The sequence below is a fragment of the Delphinapterus leucas genome, chromosome 2, assembly GCF_059928025.1.
Source record: "Delphinapterus leucas isolate spDelLeu-1000000601 "Yukka" chromosome 2, BTC_Dleu_Yukka2, whole genome shotgun sequence".
Lineage (NCBI taxonomy): Eukaryota > Metazoa > Chordata > Mammalia > Artiodactyla > Monodontidae > Delphinapterus > Delphinapterus leucas.
In genome coordinates this window covers 132,152,901-132,165,816 of record NC_143130.1, presented here as the reverse complement: position 1 = coordinate 132,165,816, position 12,916 = coordinate 132,152,901, and the positions used below count along the sequence as shown (strand labels likewise).

At 40.3% G+C, this 12,916-nt stretch overlaps 1 protein-coding gene across 18 annotated transcripts in view; it reads left to right on the top strand.

The window, feature by feature from the left end:
* NIN (ninein) overlaps positions 1 to 12,916 on the top strand; it is a 112,836-nt gene that overhangs the window by 63,235 nt on the left and 36,685 nt on the right. For 10 of the 18 annotated variants that reach the window (XR_016392173.1, XM_089907667.1, XM_022570591.3 and 7 more), the window contains 7 exons: positions 342 to 431; positions 3,716 to 3,854; positions 5,678 to 5,859; positions 6,959 to 7,464; positions 8,388 to 10,532; positions 11,828 to 11,953; positions 12,062 to 12,131. Coding sequence is in view for 17 of the 18 variants with exons in the window: in XM_089907667.1 (XP_089763793.1) it covers positions 342 to 431; positions 3,716 to 3,854; positions 5,678 to 5,859; positions 6,959 to 7,464; positions 8,388 to 10,532; positions 11,828 to 11,953; positions 12,062 to 12,131 (3,258 nt within the window). In the remaining variant the exon portion in view is untranslated. The remainder of the gene's footprint in view (positions 1 to 341; positions 432 to 3,715; positions 3,855 to 5,677; positions 5,860 to 6,958; positions 7,465 to 8,387; positions 10,533 to 11,827; positions 11,954 to 12,061; positions 12,132 to 12,916) is intronic. The other 8 variants (XM_022570586.2, XM_022570588.2, XM_089907674.1 and 5 more) reach the window with 1 other exon arrangement.

Sequence of the window (12,916 nt, the reverse complement as noted above, 5' to 3'; positions counted from 1 at the left end):
GCCCCAAAGTGTAGTTCACTCAAAAGAGCAGAAGCTATGCCACCAAGAAAATTTCTTTTATGGAATTATTTATGTGACTAAAGGAAGCTGTCATTTTTGCAGGGATTTAATTTATACGAGGGAAACATGGCGTGGCACTGAGAAACAATCTCTGCTTTGACTGAACACATCACTCTAGAATCTTCTCCCCATCATCTAATTGATGGTGTTTCTGCTTAAATGTCACATTCCTTTCATACTCCAGACACTGGGTGAACACCAGAAACTTGGGTCTTTGGTACATTATAGGTCAAAGAAGGACATTTGGAAAAAATGACAACTTTGCCCTTTTCATTTTCTAGTTTGGTGACCTTGATCCCAGCAGTGCTGAATTCTTTTTGCAAGAAGAAAGGCTGACACAGATGAGAAATGAATATGGGCAGCAGTGCAGGGTGAGTGACTGAAGAGAACTTAGCGGAGGAGTGCCTGGGTTCAAATACTGCTTCACCATTTACTAGCTGTGTGGCCATGAGCACATCACTTAATCTGCGGGTGTTTCAATTCCTCACCTATGAGATAGCAAAAATAAGAGTACCCACCAGATAAGGTTGTTGTGGAGAGTCAATGAGTAAATATATGTAAAGTGCTTAGAACAGAGCCTGAGACACAGAAAACACTTAACCTACGTGCTGGTTGTTAATGTTATTGTTTAGTATCCTGAAATACGAGAGAATCATGCAGACTGCATTTGTCTGCTTTATCTGGGTCGGAAATTGCCAGTAATTGGAGGAAAATAAAGTTTTATTCTAAGAGAAGGAAAACGTGGTCATGTTGATGTGCTTATTCCAAAACTAGTCTTTCCTGAGCGATCAACGCAGGCTGATATAATTTGCTTTTGTTCTGTGGTTTTTTTTCCTGAATACAGTCCTTATTTTATTTACAAAATGCAAATGGAGCAGAAACCACTCAAGTCTTTAAGTAGTAAGTCATTACAAATTCCTACCAGAGGACACAAAAACATCCTTATAAATAATAGGAATCTTTGATTTTTTAAAAAAGTAACTCTCCTAAGCTCAGGAATGTGGGGTTTTTTTTTCCCTTAAGCCACAGACACTTGTTTATTTTAACAAGGCAGGCATAACTGAGTTCTAACTGCTTTAGGTGAACACTGTACTTGGGCAGAAACGAAGAAAACAATCACCTCCTTATGAGGTTGTTCATAGCCTACCTTCTCAGGAAATACACATGCACACTTTGAGAAAAGAAATGAAACATTTATGCCACTCTTCTAAATAAGTTATGGCTCTTGACTCTAATCAAGTAGAGGTGTGCTCTCCTATGCTTCTAGTTATTTCATTAGTCAAATCTGTCAGCTCTACCTCCAAAAATTCCCCAAATTTGTCCACTTATTTTTTTAAATGGTTTTTCATAACCATACAACTCACCCATTTAAGGTGTATAATTCAGTCTCCTTTAGTATACTCACAGAATTGTGCAACCATTACCATAGTACATTTTAGAACATTTTCATCACCCAGAAGGAAACTACCTCTCCACCTAGCTGTAATCTCTCCCATGACCCCCAGCCCTAGACAACTAATAACCTACTTGCTGTCTCTTTGGTTTTGCCTATTCTTTACATTTCCTGTAAATGGAATTATACAATATGTCATCCTTTGTGACTGGCTTCCTTCATTTGGCATACGTTTTCAAGGTTCGTGCATACTGTAGCATGTATCAGTACTTCACTTCTTTCCATTGCTGAATAACATTCCATTATATAGCTGTGCCACATTTTGTCTAACCGTTCATCAGTTGGTGGACATTGGGTTACCGTGAATATTGTGAACAATGCTGCTGTGAACGCTTGTGTGCGAGTTTGGTTTGGTTTTGTTTTTTTTAAACAGAAACAGACTCACAGACTTAGAGAACAAACTTATGGTTACCAGCAGGGAAGGGTGGGAGGGAGGGATAGACTGGGAGTTTGGGATTGACATGTACACACTGGTTTATTTATTTATTTATTTTGGCTGCTTTGTTGCTGTGTGGCCTTTCTCTAGTTGTGGTGAGTGGGGGTTATTCTTTATTGCGGTGTGCGGGCTTCTCACTGCGGCGGCTTCTCTTGTTGTGGCACACGGGCTTCACTGGCTGCAGCACACGGGCTCAGCAGTCATGGCATACGGGCCCTAGAGCATGTGGGCTTCAGTAGTTGCAGTGCGTGGGCTCAGTATTTGCGGTGCGTGGGCTCAGTAGTTGCAGCGTGAGGGCTCTAGGGTGCGCGGGCTTCAGTAGTTGTGGCTCATGGGCTCAGTAGTTGTGGCTCATGGGCTCTAGAGTGCAGGCTCAGTAGTTCAGCATGGGCTTAGTTGCTCCATGGCATGTGGGATCTTCCCAGACCAGGGGTCGAACCCGTGTCCCCTGCATTGGCAGATGAATTCTTAACCACTGTGACACCAGGGAAGTCCTGTGTGCAAGTTTTTGTGTGGACATACGCTTTCATTTCTCTTGGGTATGTACCTAGGAGTGGAATTCGTGGGTCATATGATCACTGTATGTTTAACCTTTTGAGGAAGTGCCAAATTTTTCCCAAGATGTTTGCACCATTTTACATTCCCACCAATATGAGAGTTGCAATTTCTCCACATCCTTGCCAACAGTTGTTATTATATGTCTTTTTAAAAAATATATCTTTTTTGGAGTATAATTGCTTTACAGTGTTGTATTAGTTTCTGCCGTACCACAAAGCGAATCAACTATATGTATACATATGCAATCCCACCACTGGGCATATACCCTGAGAAAACCATAATTGAAAAAGAGTCATGTACCACAATGTTCATTGCAGCACTATTTACAATAGCCAGGACATGGAAGCAACCTAAGTGTCCATTGACAGATGAATGGATAAAGAAGGTGTGGCACATATATACAATGGAATATTATTCAGCCATAAAAAGAAATGAAACTGAGTTATTTGTAGTGAGGTGGATGGACCTAGAGTCTGTCACACAGAGTGAAGTAAGTCAGACAGAGAAAAACAAATATTGTATGCTAATGCACATACATGGAATCTAAAAAAATGGTACTGATGAACCTAGTGGCAGGGCAGGAAAGAAGACACAGATGTAGAAAACGGACTTGAGGGCACGTGGGGGAGGGGAAGCTGGGCCGAAGTGAGAGAGTGGCATGCACATACATACACTACCAAATGTAAAATGATGGCCAGTGGGAAGCTGTTGCATAGCACAGGGAGATCAGCTCGATGCTTTGTGACGACCTAGAGGGGTGGGATACGGAGGGAGGCTCAAGAAGGAGGGGATATGGGGATACATGTATGTCTTTTTTATTTTAGCCATCCTAGTGGGTATTAAGTGGTATCTCATTGTGAGTTTGATTTGCATTTCCCTGATGGCTAATAACACTGAGTATCTTTTCATTTGCTTATCTTCTTTGGAGAAATGTGTCTTCGGATCCTTTGCTGAATATTTAAATGTGTTATTTGTCTTTTTATTATTAAGTTGTAATAGTTCTTTATATATTGTACAATCAAGTCCCTTATCAGATATATAATTTACAGAAACTTTTCTCCCATTCTGTGGGTTGTGTTTTTACTTTCTTGTTGGTATCCTTTGAAGCACAAAAGTTTTTAATTTTGATGATGTACAGTTTAATTTTTCTTTTGTTGCTTGTGTTTTTGACATCACATCTAAGACTTGTATTGGTTTTTAAACTCCAGCTATTACAAGACCAAGTAGATGAACTCCAGTCTGAGCTGGAAGAATATCGTGCACAAGGCAAAGTGCTCAGACTTCCCTCGAAAAACTCACCATCAGAAGAACTTGATATTAACAGTGGTTGCGTCGAGCCTGACCAGGGTAAGCCATTCAGACGCCATCTTTTCAGAGTCTCTGCCTTTGACTTTTGTTTTTAAAACCATGGTTGAATGTAGAATTGCAAAATGTTGGCAATCCCGCCCCACCCCAGCCCGCCCCCCGTCAAAAAAAAAGACTTTGGCAGTGCTATTTTCTTGAGCTGTTTCACTTGTGGTCTGTTTTTTCATTTGTCCTTGAAGTCTTTATGAGAATATTTCCATCTGATTTTTATATGCATCAACAAAGAAATGGAAAAATCAAACCACAAGGATATTTGCTTCGTTTAAAAAAAAAAAACAAAACTGGCCACAAGTCTGAGAATCCAGGCCTTGGGAGTGTTAGAATTCAGTCACTGAGTTATTGCTGAATCCTCCCTTTCTAAAAGAGTGCCTAACTGGTATGACAGTGTTTTGGAGAGCGAGCCAGCCAGAAACCACAAAATTTGATTTCCTTATGCTGGCTGTGCTAAATGTCTGCAAAACAACAAATAAGATAAATAAACCTTGGTTGCCTGTACCTTTGAGGAGGATTTTGAGTAGCAAGGTTGGAAGGCAGAGTCATTTGGGAACCCTCCTACATTCATTATCAGCTCTTTTCCTCCCTCCTGGCATCCTGCCCCTTTCCTCCAGTGTGTTGAATTTCAGTTTCAGAAAGGGTTTATAATAAATTCTTCATCATAAATAGTTTTCCCCACTGCTCCTTGGAACAGGAGTACAGGTTCTTACAAGGGTTGTTTATTCTTCTCCTTACCTATTTATTCTGGAATAAATAAGGGATTGGGGAGGGGACAGGGACAGGCTTGAACACCTTTCCTCTGATTCTAAGTCTGTACTCTGTAGCCTTACTGTGGTATAAGAATGGAGCCCAACTGATATGATGTATCTCAGAAGCTTTTCTGGGCTTTTCCATAGATGACCAAGGGCTGGGAGTTCTCCTCATGGGTACCTGAGGCTGTGTCATATTGGGGTGGTTTACACCCCAGGTATCACTTCTCAGTTGGGGATGTGCCATGATAGATGAAGAGAAAGCCCAAAGCAGGACTGTCAATTCCAGATGCTAGACTTATGCTCTTTCTTGCATCTGCCTGTGTATCTCCACATGAAAAGCTTTTTTGCGTCCCCTGCCTTAAGAGATTTCTACGTAGTAGTAGATGTAATCATTTTGTCTTTGTACTAGCTCAGCCCTCAGCTTATGCTTCACATTTCAGTGTCCTTCTCAGTCATCATCATAGGCAGTTGCAGAGGTGAACTCATATGAATGAGTCGAGAATTTTCTATCGAATCTGCCTATATCCAGGTTCCTAACCTATGCCCTATTCTTTAAAAAGTTTTAGCTGATAATTTAAGGTAAGGCCCTATCTGCACTACAGGAAATTAATATTACAATACTGAATCTTTTGTAATGTTGAGGGGTGGGTTGGATATCTTGACCCATGAAGTTAACACCTCAAAGCATAGCAAGTATGCTGGCCGTTCATTCTCCTGCCACATTGCCCCTCTGCTAATTTGTCACTCAGTATTCATTGGATGGAAAGAAGGCTGGTTGGTTTGACCTAACTACCTCACTCTGCACGATTTTCATTAGGAGGAGGTCACCTTTAAGCAACAATTTCCACATCTACTCCCACCTCCTATTTTGTTGGATTCTATTAAGGTTTGGTACATTGCCTGTACATGAAAGAATCTGTTCACCTTCACTTTTTCTTATTTTCCCTAATACTTAAAAACAAGAGACTTCTCTTGGCTTCTGTTGTTTCCTAGTAGATCTCATCTGTAGTAATTTAAGCTAAAAATTATTCCTCAATTAAACTGGATATCCTTCCTTAGATGCCAGTTGTGTTATTGAAAGAACCTGCTGCAGGGTCAACAGATCCGATGTGTTTTCAGGGCTTGGCTCTGAAGAATGCAATCCATTGAATATGAGCATCGAGGCGGAGCTGGTCATCGAACAGATGAAAGAACAACATCACAGGGACTTGTGTTGCCTGAGACTGGAGCTTGAAGATAAAGTAAGACCTTTTTATCAATCCTGTTCTCTGATTTCTTTGAGCTCTGACAAGCGTTTGCATGTAGGACATTCTCAATTCTATTTTCTCAAAGAGCAGCACTTTCTATACATTTCCTCTTGTGTCCTGTTGGCTACCAGGAACGCACTACCTCAGCATGGTTTCACAGGCCAAGGGTGAGGCCTTTTCCTCATAGGAGAGAGTTTCTTAAAAATGTAGTACCTTCAGTCCTAGCAAGCATGGAACTTGCAGACGATTACATTATTTCCAACTCATTGAAAGACATCTTAATAAAACTAAAAAGCCCTTTGATATAGCATTACTTCCTAAATTAGGTGAATATTGGCCTTCAAAACCCTTTACCGTGTTGCTTTAGGTTATATTTCCAGTCTTCTCTTTTACCATTCCTCTGAGTTACCTTATCTTCCAGCCAAACTAGGTAGTTTGCTGTTCTTCATCAAACTGTCCTCTTTTGCTCATGCTATTACATGCTGTGTTATTATTTCTTTCTACCTCTTGAAAATCTACTTAACCTTGAGAGTTTATATCAAATGCTACCTCTTACATTCCTGAATTCTCCCAACCAAATGTGATTTTTCCCTCCTTTGAATCCCAGGTTACATTGTAACTATTTTTCCTATACCTTTTATATGTTTTATTCTGACGTGTAGTATACTTTTTTGTAGTTGTCATGAGCATGTCTAGAGTGGTTTTTCCTTAATGACAGGGGCTATGTCTTACCCAACTTTGTGTCCCCACGAGGCCTGCAGGGTACCTGACAGGTGTTAAACAAATACTTAAATTTAATTAACTATGTTAAGGCCCTGAGTTTGCCCGTGGAGACAAATGGTATCTCTGTGAAGGTCTAGTCAGTTTTAATAGAGTTGTTCAGAAACTAATAAAATTCAACCAAGTTAAAAAGGTAATCAAACCATGCCTGACTTAAAAATATCTTATTTAATGTGTTTTTGAATTGTTACTTTAAAACAAAAAAATGGGAAAACTGAGGAATGTCTTGTAGGAGAAAAGTAATTACTGCCCCATCACCTTTCCATGGCCTTGAGTTGAATAACATTGTGGTGGTTTTACTTTCTGGCTTTAGGTGCATCATTATGAAAAGCAGCTAGATGAAACCAAGGTTGCCTGTAAAAAGGAGCAGGAGAATGTGAAGCAAAAGTATGAGAATGAAGTGCACATCTTGGAAGAACAAATAAGTGACCTTAAAAATGAAATTGCAGAACTTCAGGGCCAGACAGTGGTACTCAAGGAGGTACAACACACGGCTATCTGCAGACATGAGGAGGAGAAAAAACAACTGGAAATGAAGTGGGATGAGGAAAAGGCTCACCTGCAGGAGGAGTTGAGGCTGGAGCATGAGATGGAGCTAAGGGCTAGGCTGCAGCAGGCAGAGGAAAGCTTTAATGAAGAGAGGGAAAAACTCATTCAAAATGGTGCCTGGACAGAAGAGAAGGTGAGAAGCTTGACTCAGGAACTAGAACAAGTTCACCAGGAGCAGCTGAAAAGCCTGGTGGAGAAGCATACTCTTGAGAAAGAGGAATTGCAAAAAGAGCTCTTGGAAAAACACCAAAGGGAACTACATGAGGGAAGGTAAGAAAATGGGGGAAATGGAGGAACCTGGGGCACCAGTCCTTGGGGGCACCAGAAATCCCAGTCAATTAAGGAGACTTTGAAAAATCAGAAGACATAATAGCCCACTGACTGACTAGATTCTTTTTTAGTTTTTCAGATTGTTTTGCCGTTGTTTAGATATAAGCCTACCTTGGGGTATTGAAACTTTTTTTTAGAAAGAGAAAAGTATTTTTTGTATCAGGCATGTACTTTTTAAGGTTACAGATGAGGATAAGATTATCACAAATGTGATTTCTTCCTAGTTCAGTCTTGCTGTTTTCTGAGAAAGGCCATTTATAAGCTAGATTCTGGGCAAAGTTACATTTCCTTCCAGAGTTATGAAACACCATTTTGTGCTTACTTTCCTCACGTGAAATCTCAGGTACTTTTCAGGGCTTCAGTGCTTCATACTTTAACCCGGTGCTACTTTATTAAATAAAAAGCAAAACATAATGAATTTGTTAATATGTGTGGTTTATATGACTATTTATCCACCAATGTCTACTTAATTAAAATGGAAGAATTTTATGTATTTCCCAAATTAGGGTTTAGGCTAATATGCATTTGAACATTTAATGTGAAATATCAGCCTGCGTTTTTGGCTAAAAATCCATAAACAAATACATGTGGGAGTATACCAAAGAACTGGGTTTCTAAATTTTCCTTCTAAATGCAGAGAGAGGTAAGTAAGTCTTTTAAATTAATTATGGCTGCCAGCATTGGCTCTCAGAAATGAGATCCCTTCTCAGTATAACTGAATCACATAGGAATAAGTGAAGACCATTTTTAGAAAATATTTGAATTGTTTGCTTGGCTGCTTCTTCTATGCATGGGAAAATGTTTTTTGTTTGCTTCCGGAGTTGATGGCAGTTTCAGTAATGCTGTATGTTGACCACATTTAGGGAAAAAATGGAAACTGAGTGTAATAGAAGAACCTCTCAGATAGAAGCCCAGTTTCAGGCTGACTGTCAGAAAGTCGCTGAGAGATATGAAAATGCTCTGCGAAGTCTGGAGGGGCACTACCGCCGAGAGCTGAAGGAAGTCCTGGAACAACAGCGCGAGGAGAGATCCCAGTGGGAGTTTGAGAAAGATGAGCTCACCCAGGAGTGTGCAGAAGCCCAGGAGCAGCTTAAAGAGACTCTCCAGAGAGAGAAAGCCACTTCTCTGGTCCTGACCCAGGAGAGAGAGATGCTGGAGAAAACATACGAAGAACATTTGAATAGCATGGTTGTTGAGAGACAGAAGCTACTCAAAGACCTGGAAGATCTAAGAACTGTGTCTGAAAGTCAGCAAAGTCTGCTGTCCAGCCAGATACTTGAGCTGAAGAGCAGTCACGAAAGAGAACTGAAGGTCCGTGAGCAGGTCCTGTGCCAAGCAGGCGCCTCGGAGCAGCTGGCCAGCCAGAGGCTTGAAAGGCTCGAAAGGGAACGTGACCAGGAGAGGCAGGAAATGATGTCCAAGCTTCTGGCCATGGAGAGTGTCTACAAAGTGACCTGTGAGAAAGCAGATCGAGAGAGGGCTGAGATGAGCACAGAAATCTCCAGGCTTCAGAATAAAATTAAGGAAATGGAGCAGGTGGGATCTCCTCCCTCCAGGCTTCAGAATGGCTGCCAGGCAATGGGAAGGGAGGAAGTGGAAGGAAGTGGAGCCATGTCCCTGCTCCAGCAAGGAGAGCAGCTGTTGGAAGAGAACGGAGATGTCCTCTTAAGCCTGCAAAGAGCTCATGAACGAGCAGTGAAGGAAAATGTGAAAATGGCAACTGAAATTTCTAGGTTGCAACAGAGGCTGCAAAAATTAGAGCCAGAGTCAGTAATGTCTTCTTGTTTAGATGAGCCAACTACTGGGTTTTTTGGAAATTCCGTGGAACAAACAGAGCCATTTTTACTGCCAAACCGAATGAAACAAGCAGAAGGTGGAACCATGCAGCACGTCCTAAGTGACCTGCAAGGCGATGAGGTCCGGGATCTGGAAAGTACGGGGACAAGCTCTGGTCAGGGACAGGAGGTCAGAAGAGAGGAGTCTGAAGCATCAATAGAGAGTTTTTCTGAGCTTGAAAATAGTGAGGAGACCAGGACTGAAACCTGGGACCTAAAGAATCAGATTGGCCAGCTTCAGGAACAACTAATGATCTTACGTGCAGACTGTGATCGAGCTTCTGAAAAGAAACAGGACTTACTTTTTGATGTTTCTGTGCTAAAAAAGAAATTAAAGACGCTTGAAAGAATCCCTGAGGCTTCCGCCAAGTATAAATTGTTATATGAAGATGCTAGGAGAGAAAATGAGTGTCTCCAGGAAGAGCTGAGAGTGATGGAGACGCGGTACGATGAAGCACTAGAAAATAACAAAGAGCTCACTTCAGAGATGTTCCGATTACAGGATGAGCTAAAGAAAGTTGAAGAAGTGACTGAAACATTCCTTAGCCTGGAAAAGAGTTATGACGAGGTCAAAAGAGAAAATGCGGAACTGCATGTTCTGGTTTTGAGACTTCAAGACAAGATGGAGAAGCTGCAAGAAAGAGCAGTGCTGCAGTATGACTGCTTCTCCTTATGGGAAGCCCATTTAGATAACCTGGAAGTCGGACCTGATGAAAAGATCCTTGAACTAAATCAGACACCGGAAGAGTGTGTACCAAAGATTATGAATGTACACCATATTATAGAAGAACATTGTCAAGAAAACCAGTACCTAGGGCAGGAGAATACAGAGCTCTTAGAAAAAGTAAAAGCACATGAAATTGCCTGGCTACATGGAACACTCCAGACACATCAAGAAAAGCCTGGAGTACAGAACCAAGTAATACTGGAGGAAAACACCGCTCTCCTCAGCCTTCAGGACAAACATTTTCAGCGCCAGGCCACAATCACAGAGTTAGAACGGGAGAAAAAGAAGCTGCAGGAGCTGACTAGAAAGTTGAGGGAAAGAGTCACTGCTTTAGTTAAGCAAAAAGATGTACCTTCTCAAGGAGAAAAGGAGGAAGAGCTGAAGGCAATGATGCATGACTTGCAAATCACGTGCAGTGAGATGCAGCAAAAAGTTGAGCTTCTGAGGTAATGTATGTACCTTCTACACTTCACGGAATCCCACAGAGCACCTCACCAAATCTAACTTGGCTGCTTGCTGTGCCTAGAGAAACTAACCTGTTAGTCTTCAAGAAGAGAGCAGTACTTTAGACTTCCTTCTGCTTCTGTGTCGTATTAACAAGTAGAATAACCCTGCCTAGGAGGCACTGCTTCCTCTATAGGAAATAAATGTCGTTCATTTAGGGTGTGAAAGTTCATGATGGAGAGTGTTAGTTGTTTAACCATGTGCATCATCAATGTATGTCAAGTCTTTAACTCTTTTGTAGCACTTCATTTGGATGGATAGTTTTGGTGGGGTTTTTTTGGCTAAATGTTGGTTATTTCCTTCATTTTGATGAAACAAGTTATATGAGAATGAATGCCTTTCGTGTATCATTAACTCACTTGGTAGATAAGGAGTCTCTTCTTACACTAATATAGAAAAAGTGTTGTGTCTCATGGCTTATAGTTTTTCACTTATATCACTTGAAGTGCAGGCTGATAGTCTGTAAACATTGGAAATTTATCTTAGAACATATAATTTTTTGAGGAGCTATCAGATTCTAATAAACGTGCTTGAAGAACAAAGACAAATATGATACTAATTTGAACGACTGCTCACTCAACTTTATAAAATATGATTGCAATAGCCTTCTAACAAATTTGGTTCCAAAAAAACTTGTAAAATACTACGTCATGTCTGAAATATCTTAAAGATATGAAAAAACAAAATAATTCTCGGCGTAGTTTTTCCTCGTTTTACTTCCGACCATATTTAGTTCTAAAAATCATAATGAGATGAAAGAAATCACAAAGTAAACATTAGTGTACATATTTTGACATGGCCCTTTCATTTATGTAGTGAATCTTCTTTCTCTAGGTGCCCTGGGGTTTAAAACTGAAGCTCATACAGCTTAGTAACATGGCTTTTGTCTTTTAGGAGCAGGCAGGACTTCAGACTGAAATAAATAATTTGCTCAAAGCATATGCTTGCCACTGAGAAAGTCAGCAACCAGGATGGGCATTGAGTCTCCTTTCTGTCTCCATGCTCAGGTGTTTCAGTCACACTTCCCTAATGTCTTTTAGTGAAATTCTTACTTCCCAAAAGAAATGAGTCAATATGTCGTAGCTTGATTTCCAAGCACCAAGAGACTACTAATTTAGGCTTTTCTTTTTAACTGGCATGGAATACGTGTTTAATTGGAAGTTACTATAAAGTATTTTCCAAAGATGCCAGATGACTGCCTTGTTATAACTATTTTTTAAAAATCTCTGTACTTCAGATATGAATCTGAGAAGCTTCAAGAGGAGAATTTTATTTTGAGAAATGAAATTACTACTTTAAATGAAGAAGACAGCATTTCTAACCTGAAATTAGGGAAATTAAATGGATCTCAGGAAGAAATGTGGTAAGACATATATTTAAATGTTCTTAAGGCATTTTTGTGAGGACTAAAGCTATTTTACTTCAACTGTTAAAGCCTAACTCTTAAGTTATATTTTCATTGTCCCTTTAGGCAAAAAATAGAAACCGTAAAGCAGGAAAAAGCTGCAGTTCAGAAGATGGTTGAAAATTTAAAGAAACAGGTAAGGAGAGAATATTTCCCAATGTTTCCTGATTCTAAAATTTTCTTGTTTTAAATTTGAAATTTACAGCACGTGCTACTGGAAACGTAGCTAATAATGGTAAGGCTGTATGTAAATCCTGAGTTTCAAAATGGAAACTCACCTCATGCTAATTCTAAACTAGGTTTCTGTTTTTTTGTGAATATAATAATATATATATTATTTGTAGACTCTGGTGCTGAATACTAGCTTTATAATCAGTGGGAGTGGGGAGGTGATAACCTCTAAAACCGAACCTGTGAAATACTAGCTCTATGTTGGTTTGGTTTTGTTTTTAATTAGATTCAGTTGTGCTCTTTGTAGCAGATGGCTTTTTTTTTTTTTTAATATTTATTTATTTTGGCTGCACCAGGTCTTAGTTACAGCACACGGGATCTTTGTTGCAGCATGCAGACTCCTTAGTTGCAGCATGCATGCATCTAGTTCCCCGACCAGGGATCGAACCAGGGCCCCCTGCACTGGGAGTGCACAGTCTTATCCGCTGGACCACCAGGGAGGTCCCCACATGTGGTTTTGATTCATTTTAGCTCCTTCCTCTTTCCCCACCACAATTAAAAGCAGAAAGTTAAGAACAGCATTTTACAGATATAGAATACTAGTTAATCCGTGTATATTTTCACAGAATTATGATTTATTTAGATAGCTTGTGCCGTTCAGTGCCCACTTTGTATAATCTCAACAATATGCAATTGTGTGGGGAAAAGCCATTTGAGAATCAAAAGACAAGGACATCCTGGGAAAAGACT